Source organism: Trichoderma evansii (genome assembly GCF_050947405.1).
Source record: "Trichoderma evansii strain SZMC 28006 chromosome Unknown GGI43scaffold_4, whole genome shotgun sequence".
In the NCBI taxonomy this organism is placed as follows: Eukaryota; Fungi; Ascomycota; class Sordariomycetes; order Hypocreales; family Hypocreaceae; genus Trichoderma; species Trichoderma evansii.
The window spans coordinates 634,705-654,155 of NW_028145202.1; the positions used below are offsets into that span (position 1 = coordinate 634,705).

Sequence of the window (19,451 nt, forward strand, 5' to 3'; positions counted from 1 at the left end):
CACGCACCCCATCTTGATGATGAATACCCCACTGCGGGAGCTTTTACTGCAGTCGAACCCCTACTTGGCATTAGGCCAATCGACATCGAGTGATATCGTGCACACATCCCGCACGTCTTTGAGTTTTGGTCTAGAGGAGCTTTGCCTTTGAGATGACCACTGACTAGCCGCTCCAGCTTCCACCAAAAGATGCGGCGGAAGACTATGGGCTTTTTCTCCCCAATTAGGGCTAAGCAGGATCACAACACAGACAAAGTGCTCATTCAATAGCAAGCGCAGTGCTGCCGAGGCACAGCAGCTGCTCTGGATGGTATGACGGCATCGTTGATAGACATGAATCGCTACTCCACCTGCTGTGTCTCACTCACCATACCTCTCTGAAATCGAGACATGGTTCCTCCTTGGAGCAGCAACAATAAAAAACAAGAAAAATGGAAAAATCCAATTTGCTTTTTGTGTCAACTCCGTCATTCGCTACACCTAGGTTGACGCTAGCATCGCTCATCGCCCAGCCTCTCCAACATCTCAAGCCAAATGCGGCTTGGCCCACCGCCGCCAGCAAACCAACTCGCGGCGCTGCGTCTCAGCCCGCGGGGCTTGGCGGTGTCAAGGACGTTCCAATCGAGCAGAAGGCTTGAGACACGCATTGCAGATTACAGGTGATGTGAGCCTTAGTCACGATCGTCCGTAGGTCCCGGACCCTGATCTGACGTAGACGCTGGTGCACCCAAAGCGGCCACTGAGCAGAGCCCAGCGCTAGTACTGATGGGCTGCTAGGCCTAATGTTAAGTTTTGAGCTCCCCTCTATTAAGGCCCAAACAGGCTCCCGAGCTGCAATGGCTACAGGCTACTGGGGCGTCACTGTCATGACGTAGCTACAGCGCAACAGCTGTGCAAGCCGATGACGATCCGCCAGCTCCGCGTAAAATCTGCCCAGCCATTATCCCAGGCATTCTTATAATCACCTAGACTCTCCCCGTCCATCCCCTCCCGCGTCAGATCATCTTTTTTCCCCCCTCGTATTATTGCTGCAGACACTGCTGCTGTCCCCTTCCTGTGTGCTCAATCCCTATCGCAGCACCATCGCTCTTTTCCCCAGCTATACAGGCTTCGTTAATCACAATCGCAACATCTATTAGCGCTCAGCCACACCGCCATAATGCACCGAACGTATTCTATGCGCCAGACCCGCGCGCCCACGGCATCGCAGCTTCAGGTATGGAGGACCCGGAAATACTTTCATGGTGTCCCACTGCCGCGTATAGAGACTGACGCAGTCGATGGATAGAGCCCGCCGCCGCCCCCGTCGTCCACCAAGTCTGGTCGTTTCTTCGGCAAGGGAAGCTTGGGTGAGTGTTGCGACGACCTATTACGCAACAATTTTTGCAGTAGGATTGATTGAGATGATTCTCGCATCGATCCTGGCTCCCATTGTCGTATCTGCCTCAAGGGCAAAACGTTACTGGCATCTACTAACTGATGAGGCAGGCCATGCTCTCCGTGGCCGAGCTGGTGGCGCCTTTGGGCCAGATCTGGCCAAAAAATTATCTCAGCTCGTGAAGATGGAGAAAAACGTTATGCGAAGCCTGGAGCTTGTCGCCAGGGAGCGCATGGACGTGGCCGTATGTGTTTTGTTTTCCCAATTGCCGCCTTGATCATTCTCATCAAGAATTCTGTTGGCTCACGTCTTTCTAGCAACAATTGTCCCTTTGGGGTGAGGCTACCGACGAAGATGTCTCTGACGTCACCGACAAGATCGGCGTCCTCCTCTACGAAATCGGCGAGCTTGAAGATCAATACGTCGACCGATACGACCAATATCGCATTACCATGAAGAGTATCCGTAACATCGAGGCCTCTGTCCAGCCCAGCCGAGACCGTGAGGCAAACCGTGCATCTGATATATACTTTCCCCTCCATGCTGACCGCAGCTAGGTAAACAAAAAATCACCGACCAGATCGCTCAGCTAAAGTACAAGGAACCCAACTCTCCCAAGATCGTAGTGCTGGAACAGGAGCTAGTCCGCGCCGAGGCCGAATCGCTCGTGGCAGAGGCCCAGCTCTCCAATATCACTCGCGAAAAGGTCAAAGCTGCTTATTCTTACCAGTTCGATGCCCTTCGCGAACACTGCGAGAAGGTTGCCATTATCGCTGGCTACGGCAAACATCTTCTCGAGCTGATCGACGACACTCCCGTTACTCCTGGCGAAACCCGAGTGGCGTACGACGGCTACGAAGCCAGCAAGGCCATCATCCAAGACTGCGAGGATGCTCTCACCAACTGGGTCACCGCCAATGCCGCCGTGAGCTCCAAGCTCTCTACCCGATCTCGAACCCTGTCTCAACGACGCCGTAATACTATCCAAGCCAGAGAAGAGGGCCACGACTTATCTCACCAGGATGTACCGCTGAACGACAACCAGTCTTGGGAAGCGCGAGGTCCAGAAGCTGAAAGCGAGGCTGAAGAGGAGGAGGAGGAAGAGGAGGAGCATCACCACTCTGTTCTAGGCAGTGACGGTGGTATGAATGGTGAGACACGAGGCCGATCCCAAGAAGTTCTCGCGGCTTAAGACGCCCGGCAACATATTACGCAACGAAGAAAAGAAAAACTAAAGAAAAACAAAAGCTAGGGGCAGGTAAATGAGATCCTCGGGCTGGAAAGCAGGGGCTAATACCAATAATGTCGTCGATTTGAATGCCGCTAACCTGGCGGAGGAGTTTTGGACAAGGCTGGGTCGATCGCTTGGCTGGGTAAATTTGCTTTGATACTCTATCGGATAGCTCTTTGGCGCGTGGCTATTCACTAATACCTTTGTGTGAGTTGTAAAATTTTTATCTGGATGAGAATAACTCCTAAAATATACACGTCTATGTACCCGGCTCTGGGTGGTCCTTATATCCTCATCTAAAGTAGATGTCAACCGTTCAAACGCCGTCCCGCAATTGCAGTGAAAATCATAGTTGCCGTCCCATAACTGTGTAAAACATATTGATACAGTATTCCCTTCGTAAAACGATGCCAACTAGGATTTCATTTGGCTCAAAAATTGCTCAACTTCCATCTTCACAATGTACTGCCCGGGAACGACGATTAGGCCGAGGTATCGAGACGTCATGTCTAGGGAGATCGAGTCGCCAGAAGCGTTTGCCGCGGCGGCGCCGAGTTCCTCTTTCGAAGGTTGTCGATATTCATGCGTGTTGCCCAACACAAGGTTCATATCCTATACCACCGATGGCCAGATTAGTATTTCAAGGCATGATGAAAATGCGACGCTCATGGTTTTGGCGCGGGGGAGAGACAAACCGGGTCTGTGCACTTAAAAGTTCCTCGGAACATGCGGCCATCAGTGGTGTGGATGCGCAGGTTCTGATTCAGGAGCGACGAAAGATAGTCGTGGGCCTCATCTTTGTCCATTGCGAGGACTAGCCTTGGCCTAGAGCAGCTGAAAGATGGAGGTGCAGGAGGAATCGAAGCTTGGAGGAAAAGGTGCAGCGGATCGCTATTCAAGTTCGTTGACGGATCTCTAAAGGCGATAAGCTCAGTGGGCCAATGGATAAGATTTTAAGAGGCCCTGCATGCTCCACCCGCTTCTGCTTATAGCGTCACTGTGGGAATCGATCAATGCATCGTGAATCTTGAACTTCTCTTCGTCGCATTTTGATATAAAAGACATTTGTTTATCTTCCCGCATCTGTGGATTACTTTTAAGGCGGGTTGAGCTCGCGCAATTTTCATCGCAATGCTCTCTCCTCTTCACTAGCCAATACAATCAGTCGCGGGCCGTCACTAAGCCCGTGCCGTCACCATGGGCGTTAACGGTCTTTGGACCGTGATCCAGCCATGTGCACGGCCTACCAATCTTGCAACGCTCAATAGAAAGCGTCTTGCTGTAGACGCATCGATATGGATCTATCAATTTCTCAAGGCTGTTCGTGACAAGGAAGGCAATGCGCTTCGCAACTCCCATATCGTGGGATTCTTCCGGCGCATTTGCAAGCTCCTCTGGTTTGGAATCCTACCCGTCTTTGTATTTGACGGTGGTGCCCCAGCATTAAAGAGAGCAACTATCCAAAAGCGCAAGCAAAGACGGGAGGGAAGGCGAGAAGATGCCATCAGGACGGCAGGAAAACTCCTGGCTATCCAAATGCAGCGCATTGCCGAAGAAGAGGAAGAAAAACGCAGGAGAGAAAATGAAAGACCACAAGCATCCAGGGCAGTGGAAGAGGAAGAGGAAGTCATTCCTGATGTCAGCAAATTGGTCTATGTTGATGAGATTGGTATGTCCCAGCAGGAGAGAATGCGGAATCGCAAGTTCTATAAGCAGGATGCGTATCACTTGCCAGAACTTGAAAATGGCATAGCATCAATGGGAAAACCAGATGATCCTCGAATCATGAGTGTAGAAGAACTGGAAGAGTATGCGCGACAATTTAATAACGGAGAGGATATCAATCTATACGACTTTAGCAAGATTGATTTTGATGGCGACTTCTTCAAAAGCCTTCCGCCACCGGACAGATACAATATTCTCAACGCAGCTAGATTGAGGAGCCGCCTCAGAATGGGTTTGAGCAAAGAACAGCTTGATGACATGTTCCCTGATCGCATGGCATTCTCGAGATTTCAGATCGAGAGGGTTAAGGAGAGAAATCATCTCACACAGCGGCTCATGTATGAAGTGGGAATGCTGGGCACTGACTTGACACTCAGTGTCAATGCCCGAGTCGCTGGAGAAAAGGACCGAGAGTACATCCTGGTTAAGAACGAAGGCGTAGAGGGAGGCTGGGCTCTCGGAGTAGTCAGCAAAGAAAAGGACGTTGGAGAAGCTCACAAGCCGATTGATGTGGATGCCATCCAATTCCAATATCAGACAAAAGAAGAGGAGAGCGAAGAGGAAGAAGATTTCGAAGATGTGCCGATTGTCGGCATTAACCGATTACCAAAACTATCACAGTCTGTTGCTGCGAGTCTTGAGGCTGCCCAGGATATTAATAGCCGACGACAACAGTTCTACGCAAGAAACAGACAGGGAGCTTCTAATGAAGATGCTGGCGAGGGTTCTCTGTTTGTCGATGGACAACTGGAGTCGAGTGTTAACTTGCTCGACGAACAGCCTACAGAACTAATGCATCCCGAAGAGGAGCATGATATCAATCTTGCTATTGCTCTATCATTACAGAATCAGCACGGTATTGGCCAAGACCCCAACGAGGGATCAGATGTCGAAGATGAATCTCGAGAGAAACCAGAGTGGACTCAAGTCGCGGTGGAAGCGCCGAAGCCTATTAGCCGCGCTGGGGGTTCTATGATTGCGCATATTGTAAACAATAGAGCCAATGCTGCTGTCCCAAAACGACAAGAAGCCCCAATCACAGCAGATAAGGAGAAAGACAGTGATAGCGAGGATGATATGCAGGCAATTTTGGCCAGGTCGCGAAAGATGAAGAAGGCTCAACCGAAGCCGGTATTTGAAAATAAAAAGAATCCATTTGATGGACCTCTTCCATTCCCTAAACTGGATTGGGGATCCTCTCTTTTTGCGAAGAAGGTGTCGGAAGAGACGCCAATCGTAGTGACGGCTGGCGGGGATGCTGGACCAGATAAAGAGGAAAAGGATGATGAGTCAGGTGGCGGGTTTGAGACTGAACAGCAGAAAGAAGATGGTCCTAAACCGCTCCCTCCTTGGCTACTGGATAACGACACTGATATCCGAGAAGCCATTAAGAAACAGCAGGATGTTGAAAGAGAAATAAATGCTCAAGACAGAGCAGAAGTGGAAGAAGAGGAAAGACTTCGGAGACGAGAGCTAAAAGATCAACTGATTGAGATTGAATCTTCAGACGATGAAGATGGCAGTGGTGATGTTAAAATCATCGAAATACCTCCATCACCCGAACCAGAACCAGCTGCCAGTCCCGCAACGGTTGAAGAAAGCAAAGAGGAAGATGCAAGCATGGAAGCGCCTGTTGCCGAATCAAACCCCCCTGCAAACAGGGAGAGGGAAGAAGACGACGAATCGTCAGAGCCAGAGTTTGAAGAAATTCCTATCATTGAGGCTCCCAGTGCTCCAGTTGTACCTGCTATAGAAGCAGAAGCACAAACCAACCATGATTCTCCAGAACCCGAATTTGAGAATGTTCAACCAGCAGAACGAAGTCAGATTCAAGAAGCTATGCCAGACGATTCTGTATCATTTGAGGATGTACCTCTACGTCAATCTCCAGCAGTGGCTATTCCTGGGACCATCACAATCACAGATGAAGAGCTCTTTGGCGGTGAAGAATACGATGAATTCAGCGACCCTGAAGACGAGGAGCTATTGGCACAAATGGCGGAAGAAGCTGAGGAACATGCTCGATTCGCCAGCGAACTGAACAACAAATCTACTGAACAGAATCGGGAGATTTATGAAAGAGAACTGAGAGCTCTCCGAAGCCAACAGAAAAAAGACCGTCGTGATGCCGACGAAGTGACGCAGACTATGATTACAGAATGTCAAGCTTTGCTTCGTCTCTTTGGTATCCCTTATATTACCGCGCCAATGGAAGCAGAAGCGCAGTGTGCAGAGCTAGTCCGACTGAACATGGTAGACGGCATCGTAACAGATGACTCGGATACTTTCCTCTTTGGAGGGACGCGAGTTTACAAAAACATGTTTAACAGCAACAAATTTGTCGAATGCTACGTTGGCTCAGATCTTGATAAAGAAATGTCTCTATCTCGAGAACAGCTTATCTCTCTAGCTCAGCTTTTAGGATCGGATTATACAGAAGGACTACCCGGTGTCGGTCCAGTAACGGCTGTAGAAATTCTCTCTGAGTTTCCCGGCCAGGATGGGCTTGAAAAATTCCGCGAATGGTGGCACGAGGTTCAGTCTCAAGTGCGACCCAAGGAGGCTGACGCTTCTTCCTCTTTCCGTCGTAAATTTCGCAAATCACAAGCAACCAAACTCTTTTTGCCGGTTGCCTTTCCCAGCCCAGCCGTTCACGAAGCCTACCTTCATCCTGTGGTCGATAGCAGCACAGAACCGTTTCAATGGGGCGTACCCGATGTAGCGGGACTAAGAGAATATCTCATGGCTACGATTGGTTGGAGTAAAGAGCGTACGGATGAAGTCCTTGTGCCGGTCATTCGGGATATGAATAAGCGAGAGATTGAAGGAACGCAAAGTAACATTACGAGATTCTTTGGCGGGAGTGTCGGTGCTGGCGCAAGGGATACGTTTGCTCCTAGACAGAGAGTCCAAGGAAGCAAGCGGATGGCAGCCGCCGTGGATAGACTGAGAGCCAATATTGCTGGCGAGGGGACAGCTCCCGAGGCTGATGATGGTTCAGGGGCTAATAAGCGGAGGAAAACAGCCAGGCAGAAATAATGGAGAAGAGAGGGCCACGAAATTTGCGAAATGCAAATCTGATATAAGTGAGACCAACCCCTTAGTATTTAGAATGGCGGAGATGCAGTATGGTGGTCAAGTTGATAGAGCACAATGTCTTATAGAGCTTGCTGAGTACATCCCATATAATGAGCACGTGCCTGATTCGGCCTCATATAGTCAAAACAAAAGGCATTCTCACTTCATTTCTTTTCGAATTTAGTAGATTATTTACATGTTCTCTCATAAGCAGACAAAAACAAAAGATAAAATACTCCTCTTTGCTGAGAGAACGATAAGAGCGTCTCATCGTCTCAAGACGAAGCATCACAAGCAGACAACCTCGGCACGTGACCCACTGCAAGCATCCATCCTTCTAGACGCTTCACACCCCGCGGCTAAATACCGGAATCCTCTGTCCCGCCCACGCCATTTCAAGCGCCAGCAGCTCCGTATGCGACGAATTGATTCGCCGCGCGCCGCGTGGGCAGAAAGAGAAAGAGTGAACTTGCATCTTTTTTTTTTTCGCCTTCGCTACGGTATTTGCTTCTGAAAGCCTCGCTTCTCCTGCTCACCCTGGGATTTTCGTCGCTCTTCAGCTTCTCTGAGCTTTTAAAGATTACTCGTCGCTTTGCCAAAGGGCACATAAAAAATATAGAAGGTCCAACAAGATGCCGGGCATGGATCAGCGTGAGCTCGAGTCGCGCGTAAAGGCGCTGACCAAGGTAGTGGCCGCCAACGAGCCTCCGGAGAATGCGCTGAAGCTACTAGAGACGCTGAAGAAGGATGCATCGCCGACAGAAGAGATGCTGCGGGTAGGTGTCTTTTTTTAGTCGCATAACTTATTTTGGGGGTGATTCTGAGAGAAGGGAGGCTTTGAGGCTTTGGCTTCTATTCTCTGCACATTTATTTGTCTTATATGAGCATTGAACGGCATGGGATGGGCTCCATTCGGACTGATTAGCTGTCAAGTTTGGAGGCGTCAGCCAACTGGCTCCCAGTCACTGTCCATCATTGTCTCCAATCGCAGCTTTCTTGCATTGCTATATAATCCCTCTCCTTTTTCTTTTCTTTCTTCCTACTTGTTCTGCGGCTACTTTCGAAATCCTTCATCTCTGACATCAATTGTCGCAATACTATTAGGCCACGCGCGCAGGTGTTTTCGTCGGCAAGTTGCGGTCAAATCCCAACAAAGAGATTGCTCGAGCCGCCTCCGAACTGGTGATCAAGTGGAAGAAGCTCGTCGAGCAAGAGAAGAACTCCAAGCTGCAAAAGGCAAAGATGGGCTCACCGTCGGCTCCTGCGGCCGCATCTCCGCCCAACCCATCCAGCAACGCATCCTCCGCTGGCGGCGCCAAGAAGGCGTTCAAGGGCGATCCCGAGAAGCGCAAGTTCGATACCGACGGAGTTAGCATCAAGCGAACCGAGTCCAATGTCCGAAACCAGTGCATCGGTCTCATTTACAACGGCCTGGCCTACCGATCTATCGAGTCCGAGACCGACGTCATCGCCAGGGCCGTTGCCGTCGAGAGCGCCGCATTCACGCTCCTCAAAGGCGAGACCCCTGATTACAAGAAGAAGATCCGATCGCTATTCACAAACCTCAAGAACAAGTCGAACAGGGAATTGGGCAAGCGAGTAATGTCAGGAGATATTTCGCCCGAGAAGTTTGTCAACATGTCGGATGAGGAACTCAAGAGCGAGGATCAACGCAAGATGGAAATCGAGCTGGAGAAGGAGAACATGAAGAAGGCTCAGGTACCGATGGCGGAGAAGAGCATCAGTGACAGTCTGGAGTGCGGCAAGTGTAAGAAGAAGAAGGTCAGCTATACCCAGGCGCAGACACGAAGTGCCGATGAGCCGATGACGACATTTTGCGAATGTATGAATTGCGGCAATCGTTGGAAGGTATGTTCTTTTTTCTATCCCTTTCCCCCCATGTGTATCATTTTCGGTACACTCCCATTGCATAAAAATCAATATTTACAAGAGTGATTCTACAGTTCTCATAAAGAGGCAACGGGAAAGAAAAATAATGATTGATAGCGCCGCGTCTGCTCCGAGGGGTACGAAGATACTATTTCAATGTGCCTTTTTTTTTTCTTGTTTCCCGTTGGGGTGGAACTTTCTTCGGATGGGAGTTATGGAAAATTTAATCTTGCTTTTTTGGGAATTGATATGAAGGTCTCAAGAACTTCAGGCGCCATGCTTTTTTTTTTCTCTTTCTTTTTTCTATATCTCAATCCCTCATCGGTATTTCTTTTCGGCGATGCGTGCACATCACGAACATGGTGGTGCTGTGAAGCCATGTACTCTATTTTCTCTATTCTTAACGTAGATCGCTAATAGATCTTTGATGCTGTTCTCTCTTATATTATTCCTCATATCATACATATGTGGTGTTGCTTATAAAGTTATTCTTATGTACTAGATCATAAGCTTTTGTTTCCAGTTCATCATCATTCTGATATCCCCAATTCAGTAAAGATATCTGTGGCCTCCTCTTCCTCCAGGCCCATCTCTTTGATATTCTTCCAAAACTTACTCAAATGCCGAGTACCAGAATCACACAGCAAAGTAACGACTCTGCTTCCAGGGGGGAGCCTCATCGCAGTGACAACAGCAGCAACACAGTTAACAGAGCTGCTGCTCCCCACAAAGATGCCATCATTTTCCACAAGCCACCTGGCCATGCGGCAAGCTTGATCGTCCGTCACTTTGACCGCATCGTCGAGTAAATCTCTGCCGATTTCAAAATTGTTTGTTATCCGGTTAATGCCGATTCCTTCCACCATAGTATCGACTTGCTGTCTTCGTCGAGTGCCCTCCTTCTCGGTAGATGAATACATGACTCCGTGCTTAATCTTGTTGTAGAGGCCACTTCCCTGAGGATCAGCTAGAACGACCTTGAGGTTGCTCATTTTCGCATCCAGTTTCAGGTACCTCGCCACTCCTGATATCGTGCCACCTGTTCCGGCACCGGCAACGAATGCGTCAAGGTTGCCATCTGTCTGCTGATAAATCTCCGGGCCAGTACTGACAACATGAGCCTGCCAGTTAGATTCGGTTTCAAATTGATTTGCAAAGAAGCCCTTGCTTCCATCTGTGGATGACTGCGTGTGCTCGATTGCGCGCCTTCGGGCCAAGTTCACAAAGTGGTCGGGGCTGGTGATGGGAGCGACGGCAACTCTCTCAACGGTTGCACCCAGATGAATCAACAGGTCAGATTTTTCAAAGGCCTGATCATCAGGCATGCAGATATGAGCTTTGTATCCCTTTGCTCGTGCCAGAGTAGCAAGAGAAATGCCCGTGCTGCCCACTGTTCCCTCATAGATAGTGTCGCCCTGATGAGGTGTCAAGAGTCCCCGTTTCTCAGCCTCCAAAATCATATTGAGGGCCACTCGATCTTTGGGACTATTTCCTGCACCGTTGAGAAATTCGGCCTTGGCGAGGATGGTCCGGCCGGTGGCTTGAGAGAGAGATGGAATCTCTATGAGGGGAGTGTTGCCGATGCATCCTTCGATGCCATTTGATGCAATCTCTGGAGCACGAGATGACGATGGCGTCGGTTCATGATCCTCAAGTTGTACCGGTGCCATCCAGAAGAAACTACTTCTTCGGGGATCTGTTGATCGCACATTGCTGCGCTTGCGTTGGAATCGGTTATGCTGATATCGGGATTCAAGCTCGGGATACAGCTCTTTGAAACCCAGGGTAGCGACTATGCCGGCCGTAAAGGCAACGGCAATGGCTGCCGTGCCATATGCCTTGGGATGGTCGCTCAATGACATGCTGCTTGCCTTTGCCCAATACGTCTCACCATAATCATAACAATACAACCCCCATCTCTGAAAGGTTGTTGGAATTCTCAGAAGCAAAGCATGAATCACGCGAGATGGAAACTACCAAATTCTCGACTTTTCTGATGTCATCCGGATCCCTGCAGAAAATCAGCACCAAAAAAAGGTACGTACCCAGGAACCGTTCGCGGGGCAGCCCTACTTCCCGGAACAAACCACTTTCCGAGCCATAGCTGCGGGATCTACCTCAATAGCTAAGAGAAACATTCGATCTTTTATGAGGTTATCGTGACCTGTCAAGAACAGCCGTAGGCAGAGGGGACAACCATGGATTCTCCCATTGTGGCTCACCTCTTTCGCCAATTGTTTCGACACCGTCCGCGCGGATGTCAGGGTTTGCGCAATGGCCTCGCCAGCAGGTATAGACAGCCAGCTCGCGGGCTCGTGACAAAAAGAGCCTCGATAGATCGGGGCATGAAGACAAACGAAAGTCGCTGGCAGCAACGAACGCACATTCTGCCAGAGGATCGAAGGGAGGAGTTTGCAGAGTATCCTTACATCACGCTGCAGGAGCTGAAGACGAGAACTGAGCGGCCTCGAAAAGTAAAGATGCTTCTTCGAGACTTTATAGACGGTATGTGGCGTGGTGCAATCTCACCTCAATATGAGATTTTGGGCTGACGATGGAATATCACAGACAGTCTGTACAACCCCTCATATGGCTACTTCTCCAAAGAGGCCGTCATTTTCAGCCCAGGCGAGCCTTTCGACTTCAATTCCATGCGCGACGAGCTAGAGTTCCAAGCCGACCTCGGTAGGCGATACACCGAATTCGAAGACCTCCTTGACGAGAAAGAGGGCGAGAGCGCGACAAGACAGCTCTGGCACACTCCCACGGAGCTCTTCAGGCCATTTTATGGCGAGGCCATTGCTCGGTATCTCGTCTCCAACTACCGCCTCACCACGTATCCATATGACGACCTGCTCATCTACGAAATGGGCGCTGGACGGGGCACCCTCATGCTAAACATCCTCGACTACATCCGCGCCGCCGACCCGCAAGTCTATGCCCGCACCAAGTTCAACATCATCGAAATCTCCTCCTCTCTTGCGGCCCTCCAAAACCGCCACCTCCTCTCTTCTGCCGAATCTCGCGGCCACGCAGACAAAGTCGAGATTATCAACAAGTCCATCTTCGAATGGGACCAATATGTCCCGTCGCCATGCTTCTTCCTCGCCATGGAAGTTTTTGACAACTTCTCCCACGACGGCATCCGATATGACGTTACAACCGAGGAACCTCTCCAAGGGCACGTGCTCATCGATGGAGACGGCGACTTTTATGAATTCTACGTCCACGAGCTGGACCCCCTGGCCGCCAGATTCTTCCGCGTACGCCATGCCGCCACGGGAGGCAACTATCCCAAGCCGTATCCTTCCAACCCTGTTCTCCGCTACATGTCCACCAAGGTGCCCTTCGCCGCCAATCTGTCACAGGCCGAGTTCATCCCCACCAGACTGATGCAATTCTTCGACGTCCTGGAAAAGTACTTCCCCGCCCACCGCCTCCTCACCTCTGATTTCGACTCTCTCCCTCAGGCCATCAAGGGTCTCAACGCTCCCGTCGTGCAGACGCGCTTCCAGCGAAAGATGGTGCCCGTCACGACTCCCCTTGTAAGTTGGAAACCCTCTTTCCCCCATAGTAAGAGTCAATAACTAACAGTTACAATACAGGTTCACCAAGGCTACTTTGACATTCTCTTCCCCACAGACTTCAACATCACTGAAGCCATTTACCGCGCCATCACCGGTAAGCTCACCCGCGTCATGACTCATGGAGATTTCATGCGCCGATGGGCCTATGTCGAGGATACGGAGACACGAAGTGGAGAGAATCCTCTCCTCTCGCATTATAGAAATGCCAGTGTCATGGTTACTGTATAAAAGTATATGTACATAAATATAGACACCTCAGCTGCCCCCCTTTTCACGACTTGTATAAATACAATTATGAGCAATGAATGAGGCATTGTATGAATACTTCTTTCTTGATGAAAAACTCCCATATGCTCTTTAGATGAAAACTTATGTTTCCTATATTTTTTTTTATATTTTATGAGTTTTTATCTCATCCGGCTACCTATTTACTATAATTCCTTTCACCCCGTAGTTCCCATGCACCCATGCATTTATATACCGTTCAATTTGGCCATGATGATATAGCTACTATAATACACAAACTCCTCCTATTTAAAGCTTCAATTTCTCGCTAAGCCATTTTCGTGCAGTCTCAACAGCATCCTCAATCTTCTCTGGCTGAGTTCCCTGGCCCTGGCGAGACGGCTCCTTGCCACCGGAGCGGCCACCGATGACATCGGAGACGGAGGCAGCCCACTTCTCAGCAGTAACTCCCTGTGAAGCCAAGTGCTAGAAACATGGTATGTTAGTGATATGAATTTTTAGATTTGATGAAAGGGTAGAGTTGCTTACTGTTCCAACATAAACACCATGTGCAACAGCACCCTCCTCCTTGCTGCCAACAATAAGATAAACAGACTTTTCCTTGTCCTTGGACTGGTAGTGCTTGATGACCTCGCCCACGGCCTTGGCGTTCGCGCTGATGGGTAGTCGGCCAACGAACCATTGACTCTCCTTGTTCGCCTCAAAGTGCTTGGCAACAGTGTCAATAGCAGTCTTGGATTCCGCCTTTTGCTTCTTCTTCTGCTCGGCAACAACAGCGTTGGCAATCTTCTGGAAACGCTGGTTGAACTCGTCCTTGGTCAGTGTTGAGATAACCAGCTGGCTGAGCTCCTGTGAGACGGTCTTCACTGCAGCCTCCTTCTCGGGGCCGAAAGGAAGATTATCGAGATCTACCAACTTTTGCTCGAACAGCTTGGCCTCGCGCTGGACCCTGTGAGCAGCCTCGCCGGTGTAAGCGATAATACGACGGATACCCTTGGCAATACCGCTTTCCTCAACGATGATCAGATCCTTAAGCAAACCAGTCTTCTCTACGTGGGTACCACCGCAAAGCTCAACGCTGTACTGTCGCCATTCGGGCTTCTCGGGATCAGCGAGCATGGTGTCAATATCCTTACCGATTGAGACTACTCGCACAGGGTTGGGGTAAGTCTCGCCAAAGACAGCACGAAGGCCCTCAATCTTGAGCGCAAGGTCCAGCTCCACTTCCTTTGCGTAAATCGGGTGGTTGGCACGAATGTCCTTATTTGAAAGCTCTTCGATCTTCTTGAGCTCATCAAGCTTGACTCCGGTCTTGTGTGAGAAATCGAAACGCAGCTTATCGTTGTCGACCAGGGAGCCCTTTTGGTTGATGTCCTCACCGAGCACTTCCCTCAGAGAGTGGTTGAGAATATGTGTGCCAGAGTGGTTGTTACGGATGGGGGAACGGCGAAGCTCTTCATATTCGCAAATGACTTCATCGTCAGAGTTGAGCTCTCCGTACTCAATGTAGCCACTGTGGAGGACATAGCCACCAAAGTCCTGGACATCCATGACCTTGAACTCGACAACATCGTCAATGACAATACGACCAGTATCGGCAATCTGACCACCAGACTCAGCATAGAAGTTGGTCTTGTCCAGCAAAACACCAATGGCGGTGTTGGGGGCGATATCCTTGGTCGACTTGGTGAAAGTCTTGCCGTCAAAGATGTACTGGACTTTGCCCTTGCTGTCGCCCTTGGAGTATTTTGCGTCATCGTTTGTTCGCGGGACCTTGAGCTTCGTATCGAGTTCGGCAATCTGGTGGACGTCAAGCTTTGCAAATGTCTGTACTGAGTCCTTGACAGCCTTGCTAGCTTCTCTGGCCTTCTCACGGGCAACCGCAACTTCGGCTTCGTCGATATCTAAGCCTCGCTCCTCAGCCATCAATTTGGTCAAGTCAACAGGGAAACCAAATGTGTCGTAGAGTCTCCACACAACATCTCCATCCAACTTCTTGACGTTATCTTTGGCGGCCTTGGCAGCATATCTCTCAAATTGGGCCTCACCACGATCCAGGGTTCGGGAAAAGGCCTCCTCTTCCTCATCGAGGATCTCCTGAATATCCAGCTGCTTCTTGGCAAGATCGGGGAATTGCTCGCCCATCTGTGCAATCAAAGCAGGCAGGATCTTGGAGAAGAATGAGCCAATCTCTGCATTGAGGTACTTGCGAGCATATCGGACACCACGGCGGAGAATTCGTCGAATGACATAGCCACGGCCGTCGTTGTTGGGCACGGCACCGTCAGTAATGGCAAATGACATGGTTCTGATGTGATCGGCGACGACTCGGTAAGCAGTATCAATGCCGTCAACATCATCTGCGCCATACTTGTCGGTATATTGTCTCGCGCCAGTGACTTCTTCGATCTTCTTGAATAGAGGAGTGAAAACATCGGTGGCATAGTTGGAAGCGGTGTCCTGGAGTGCAGATACCAGACGCTCAAAACCCATACCGGTATCAATGTGCTTGGCGGGGAGGGGCTTCAGGCTTCCATCCTTTTGTCGGTCGAATTGCATGAAAACGAGGTTCCAGATCTCGACAACCATGGGGTCATCCATGTTGACGAGGCTGGCGGCGTTGCGTCCTCCGATCTTGTCGTAGTGGATCTCACTGCAAGGACCGCAAGGACCCTGGTCACCCATCTCCCAAAAGTTGTCTTTCATGTTTCCGGGAATAATGTGATCTTCGGGGACGCCGTTCTTCTTCCACAGCTCCTTGGCTTCCAGATCGGGTTCGAGGCCCAGGGCCGGGTTACCTTCGAAGTATGTAACATAGAGTCGTGAGGCATCAAGGCCATATACCTTGGTCAGGAGCTCCCATGCCATCTCAATAGCCTCCTTCTTGAAGTAATCGCCGAATGACCAGTTGCCCAGCATCTCGAAAAAGGTGTGGTGGTAGCTGTCCTTGCCGACATCGTCGAGATCGTTGTGCTTGCCACCCGCGCGGATGACCTTTTGGGTGTCAACAGCACGCTTCAGATTGGACATGGGATCGGACTTGTTGACAGTGCCCAGGAAGATGGGCTTGAACTGGTTCATGCCCGCATTGGTGAAGAGCAGGGTCGGGTCATTGTGAGGGACGACGGAACCAGAGGGCACTTGAGATAAGAAAAAAAAAGAGTCAGCACGCGTCGGTCGTCAATCTGATTGTAGCGCGCTATGGCGAGAGGAAGAATAGAAGAAGAAAAATAAAATAGAATCATGATACAGCATTGTCGCTGCACAATACATTGAGCATTGCAGATGAGAGCAGAAAATCTTGTGTGGTGCTGCGATACTCCGCAGAAGATTCGGCAATCATCTACACGACCCCGCCACTTGGAGGGGAAGTTGGCGATGTACAAACAAAAATTGTTTTTTTTTTCTTCAACTTACCCAGCGTGTGACCCCTCTGCTCGAAGAAATCAAAGAAGGTCTTGCGCACCTGCGCCTCGGGCCAGTTGCCCGTCATGGTTGCGAATGTCTGGAGAAGCCTGCGCTGCAGCAGAAAAACCTGGTTCTGGCTCAGTGGCGATGGTGAAATGCGAGGTCGAGCGTGCAGGGTTGAGTGCAGCGATGCTTCGGCGGGCAATCGGCGGAGGGGTTGCAGCTGTGGCGGGTGGGTTTTGTAGAAACTTCTACAAGAGTGACTCAAGCCTACAAAGAGCGAGGGCCGTCGCCCGCTTCTGGCCGCCGCACAGCAGCTGGTGCACTGTGACTGCGGCCTGGCCAGCGACCACATCAGCGGCAAGCAACAGCTAACGACGAGTGGCTCACAAGCTGCATCCCCTTTTCCTCAATTCTCGTGTCCTCTGACTCAATTCCCGATCGGCAGGGGGCTGGTGATCCGAGGCGAAGCCGGCGAGTGAGTCTTAGCAAAGGCGGGAAGCAGAAGCAAAGTGAGAGAAGAGCGACAATCTGGCAGCGACATGCTGGGGACGCAGAGCCCGTCTTCGCCCGCGCCAGGCATTCTTATGGAGGGTTTCGACCAAGCGAGGCAGCACCCGCGACGCAAGAGGAAGGCCGAGTCGCAGGACAACGAGCGGCTCTCCAAGCGACTCAGCCTGCTGAATATTGGTGAGTGCGATTAATTACCTGTTTCTGCTGTCCCTTTTTCTTTTTCATGCCTGTTTCCGTCATTCAATGCAGTGCAATTCAGCCTCTATAGCGGCCAACTGCGCATGTCACCCACCACACGTCACATCGCCGAGGCATGATTAGCTAACGTACCGACCTCGCAGAACAAGGCGGCTCCAAGCTCTACGTCCCTGTCGAGACACCGTCCGCCAATGCCAATGCAGCCGCAACCCCATCGACTAGACGCCCAAAGGCACCGGAATCACAGAGCAGCGATGAGACGATGCAACTGGATGATTCCAAGCACAAAGTGTACATCTACGATCTAGACGCCGAGCTCTCCTCTGACAGCGACAACGACGAGGGCAAATTGATTTTCTTGCCGGATATCCAGAAGCACCTCAACGAGAATCGTATTCCTAGACAGATCCTTGCCAACGACGAGGGTGAGCTGGCCGGCATGCAGGTGGTCCTCTACAGTGATCCCAAGTCTATATCCGTACCAGAATCGCAAGACGGCGTACGAAGGGCCATCATTGAAGCCCGCCAGCGAGCAAGAGATAGACAGAAGAAACCAGATACCAACCCGGTGCAGAGCAATAGCATGGCATCAGAGACAACCACTGAAACGATGTCGCACGTTGACCCTGCGCCGGTCAATGCCTTCCCTATAAACGATACGTGCGATGACATGGATATTGATTGATGTGTTCAAGATGACCAATTTACAGCGAATATTACAGAGCAGCCCTATACGTGCAATATACCCGGAGCATAAAATTTGGGAGTTTTGGTTTTCTTTTTATTTCTTTTTTTTTTTTTTCTGCTGGTTTCTCTCTTTTAGGATTTGGGCCTTTCTTATCTATTCCGTCACTGCCAACTTACTCTTTCTAGGTGCTCAAGCATCAAGACCGACATTGTATATTGTCGCCCTGTGCATTGTACACTACCTATACTTGAGCATGATCTCGAATAAAAATATGTCATTTGCCATTACAAAAGTTTCACGAGTAATATGCCATCTCCAATAGCAATGCCATTGGATATTCTGTTCTTTGAAATCAAATATCCTTCGATTTCGTCACCATATTTATCTCGTCGCAGCTGCAGGAGGAGGTCCCAGAGGTATATCATAATAATCTGGTGCAGGGTTTGCTTCGGCCGCTCGTCTGGTAGGCTCTCGCGCGTAGTCGACCTTTTCCACGTCTGTATGGCCCGAGTACATGGGAAATTTGGCTGGATCGTATACCGGTGGGGGAGCCATGGTGCCTATGTAGTAGCCACCCATTGGATTGTTTGGCTGCGGTACCCATCCATTTGCCTGCTGATCTGCAGGTGGCTGTCTCGGAGTTCTGACCAAGAACTATTCAAGATCCATTAGTATATTTGTGCAGGCAATAGCAAATGACGATGTAAAACTTACTCTGTGATATCTCAGCGGCGGCAGACCCTTTTTGACTCTTGATCGCAGATGGAGCCAGCTCCCCAAGAGGAATATCAAGATCAACCCTACGACGCCTGCCATGATGGACCATTTCACGATGAACGCTTGCTGTTGCGCTTGTTAATGACTTGTCCAATCTACCAGAAGCTGGACTGCTTACTTTGCTGTATCGCCACGGAATAATCTCGCCATCCTCCCTCACGAAGCCAAAAGGCACGTCTTCGTCTCGCGCTTTCAGCGCAATGTATCCGATACTAGGCATCTTGACGATCGGTCTTCTTTGAATCCGAGGAGCTTTAATTTCGGGCGTCAAAATGATAGAAGGAGCGAGAGAGAAGAAGAAAAAAAGATTTAAAAAGAAAGCAAAACAGAAAAAGGTCAACAGAGCGGTCAAGCACCAGGCTATCCAGCAGAAAGAGCAACCTCAAAAAAGGGAGAGGGAAAGAAGGGAATACGGCAGTGAACAAGAAATGCCCAGCATTTGTTGCTGCAAAAGGAAAAAAATGTCTTAGAACTAGCAGACGGCCCTTGTATTTATCAAACTGCCCATCGCTATTTTATTCAGCAAATAAACGAACAAATCCAGAAATAGCGTCAATCGGCCATGGCTGCCGACGCACGTAACGGCGTGGCTGTGCCTTGGCATTCTGCGGCAGATCGTGTTGCAAAGCGTTTCCGAGCGTGTTTCACCGAGACGAAATGGACCTCCTTGATCGAACATCATTCCCGCTTGGGCCAGGTTGATCTGCCCGGCTGCCTCACTGCCGTACCTAT

The 19,451-nt window shown here is 50.1% G+C and overlaps 9 protein-coding genes across 9 annotated transcripts; 5 read left to right on the forward strand and 4 right to left on the reverse strand.

Annotated features, from left to right (window-relative positions):
- Window positions 1–1,159: 1,159 nt before the first annotated feature.
- On the forward strand, window positions 1,160–2,570 carry GGI43DRAFT_381064 (Eisosome component PIL1-domain-containing protein; the record flags this gene model as incomplete). The annotated part of the gene is made up of 5 exons (XM_083203069.1): window positions 1,160–1,216; window positions 1,289–1,349; window positions 1,489–1,622; window positions 1,696–1,879; window positions 1,936–2,570. 5 exons carry the CDS (start codon window positions 1,160–1,162, stop codon window positions 2,568–2,570), a joined length of 1,071 nt encoding a protein of 356 aa, XP_083063199.1.
- Window positions 2,571–2,897: 327 nt separating this feature from the next.
- On the reverse strand, window positions 2,898–3,640 carry GGI43DRAFT_397769 (LSM domain-containing protein). The gene is made up of 2 exons (XM_083205154.1): window positions 3,305–3,640; window positions 2,898–3,221 (listed from the first exon to the last, which is right to left on the reverse strand). Exons 1-2 carry the CDS (start codon window positions 3,413–3,415, stop codon window positions 3,024–3,026), a joined length of 309 nt encoding a protein of 102 aa, XP_083063200.1. The 5' UTR covers window positions 3,416–3,640; the 3' UTR covers window positions 2,898–3,023.
- GGI43DRAFT_397771 (ssDNA endodeoxyribonuclease RAD2) lies at window positions 3,641–7,634 on the forward strand. Its single transcript, XM_083205155.1, has one exon. It carries the CDS (start codon window positions 3,807–3,809, stop codon window positions 7,371–7,373), a length of 3,567 nt encoding a protein of 1,188 aa, XP_083063201.1. The 5' UTR covers window positions 3,641–3,806; the 3' UTR covers window positions 7,374–7,634.
- Window positions 7,635–7,791: 157 nt separating this feature from the next.
- GGI43DRAFT_397775 (transcription elongation factor DST1) lies at window positions 7,792–9,746 on the forward strand. The gene is made up of 3 exons (XM_083205156.1): window positions 7,792–8,188; window positions 8,517–9,281; window positions 9,377–9,746. The coding sequence occupies exons 1-3, from the start codon at window positions 8,045–8,047 to the stop codon at window positions 9,383–9,385; spliced, it is 918 nt and encodes a 305-aa protein (XP_083063202.1). The 5' UTR covers window positions 7,792–8,044; the 3' UTR covers window positions 9,386–9,746.
- GGI43DRAFT_397776 (tryptophan synthase beta subunit-like PLP-dependent enzyme) lies at window positions 9,747–11,354 on the reverse strand. The gene has a single exon (XM_083205157.1). The coding sequence runs from the start codon at window positions 11,162–11,164 to the stop codon at window positions 9,833–9,835; it is 1,332 nt and encodes a 443-aa protein (XP_083063203.1). The 5' UTR covers window positions 11,165–11,354; the 3' UTR covers window positions 9,747–9,832.
- A 41-nt stretch (window positions 11,355–11,395) lies between these two features.
- GGI43DRAFT_285767 (type II protein arginine methyltransferase) lies at window positions 11,396–13,217 on the forward strand. Its single transcript, XM_083201296.1, has 3 exons — window positions 11,396–11,807; window positions 11,871–12,847; window positions 12,908–13,217. The coding sequence occupies exons 1-3, from the start codon at window positions 11,501–11,503 to the stop codon at window positions 13,115–13,117; spliced, it is 1,494 nt and encodes a 497-aa protein (XP_083063204.1). The 5' UTR covers window positions 11,396–11,500; the 3' UTR covers window positions 13,118–13,217.
- Window position 13,218: 1 nt separating this feature from the next.
- Window positions 13,219–16,397, reverse strand: GGI43DRAFT_285764 (alanine--tRNA ligase). The gene is made up of 2 exons (XM_083201295.1): window positions 13,664–16,397; window positions 13,219–13,600 (listed from the first exon to the last, which is right to left on the reverse strand). Exons 1-2 carry the CDS (start codon window positions 16,214–16,216, stop codon window positions 13,424–13,426), a joined length of 2,730 nt encoding a protein of 909 aa, XP_083063205.1. The 5' UTR covers window positions 16,217–16,397; the 3' UTR covers window positions 13,219–13,423.
- A 407-nt stretch (window positions 16,398–16,804) lies between these two features.
- Window positions 16,805–18,094, forward strand: GGI43DRAFT_286015 (uncharacterized protein). The gene is made up of 2 exons (XM_083201299.1): window positions 16,805–17,233; window positions 17,398–18,094. Exons 1-2 carry the CDS (start codon window positions 17,086–17,088, stop codon window positions 17,937–17,939), a joined length of 690 nt encoding a protein of 229 aa, XP_083063206.1. The 5' UTR covers window positions 16,805–17,085; the 3' UTR covers window positions 17,940–18,094.
- Window positions 18,095–18,131: 37 nt separating this feature from the next.
- GGI43DRAFT_285939 (resistance to Congo red protein) lies at window positions 18,132–19,209 on the reverse strand. The gene is made up of 3 exons (XM_083201298.1): window positions 18,838–19,209; window positions 18,657–18,785; window positions 18,132–18,596 (listed from the first exon to the last, which is right to left on the reverse strand). Exons 1-3 carry the CDS (start codon window positions 18,937–18,939, stop codon window positions 18,324–18,326), a joined length of 504 nt encoding a protein of 167 aa, XP_083063207.1. The 5' UTR covers window positions 18,940–19,209; the 3' UTR covers window positions 18,132–18,323.
- Window positions 19,210–19,451: the final 242 nt, after the last annotated feature.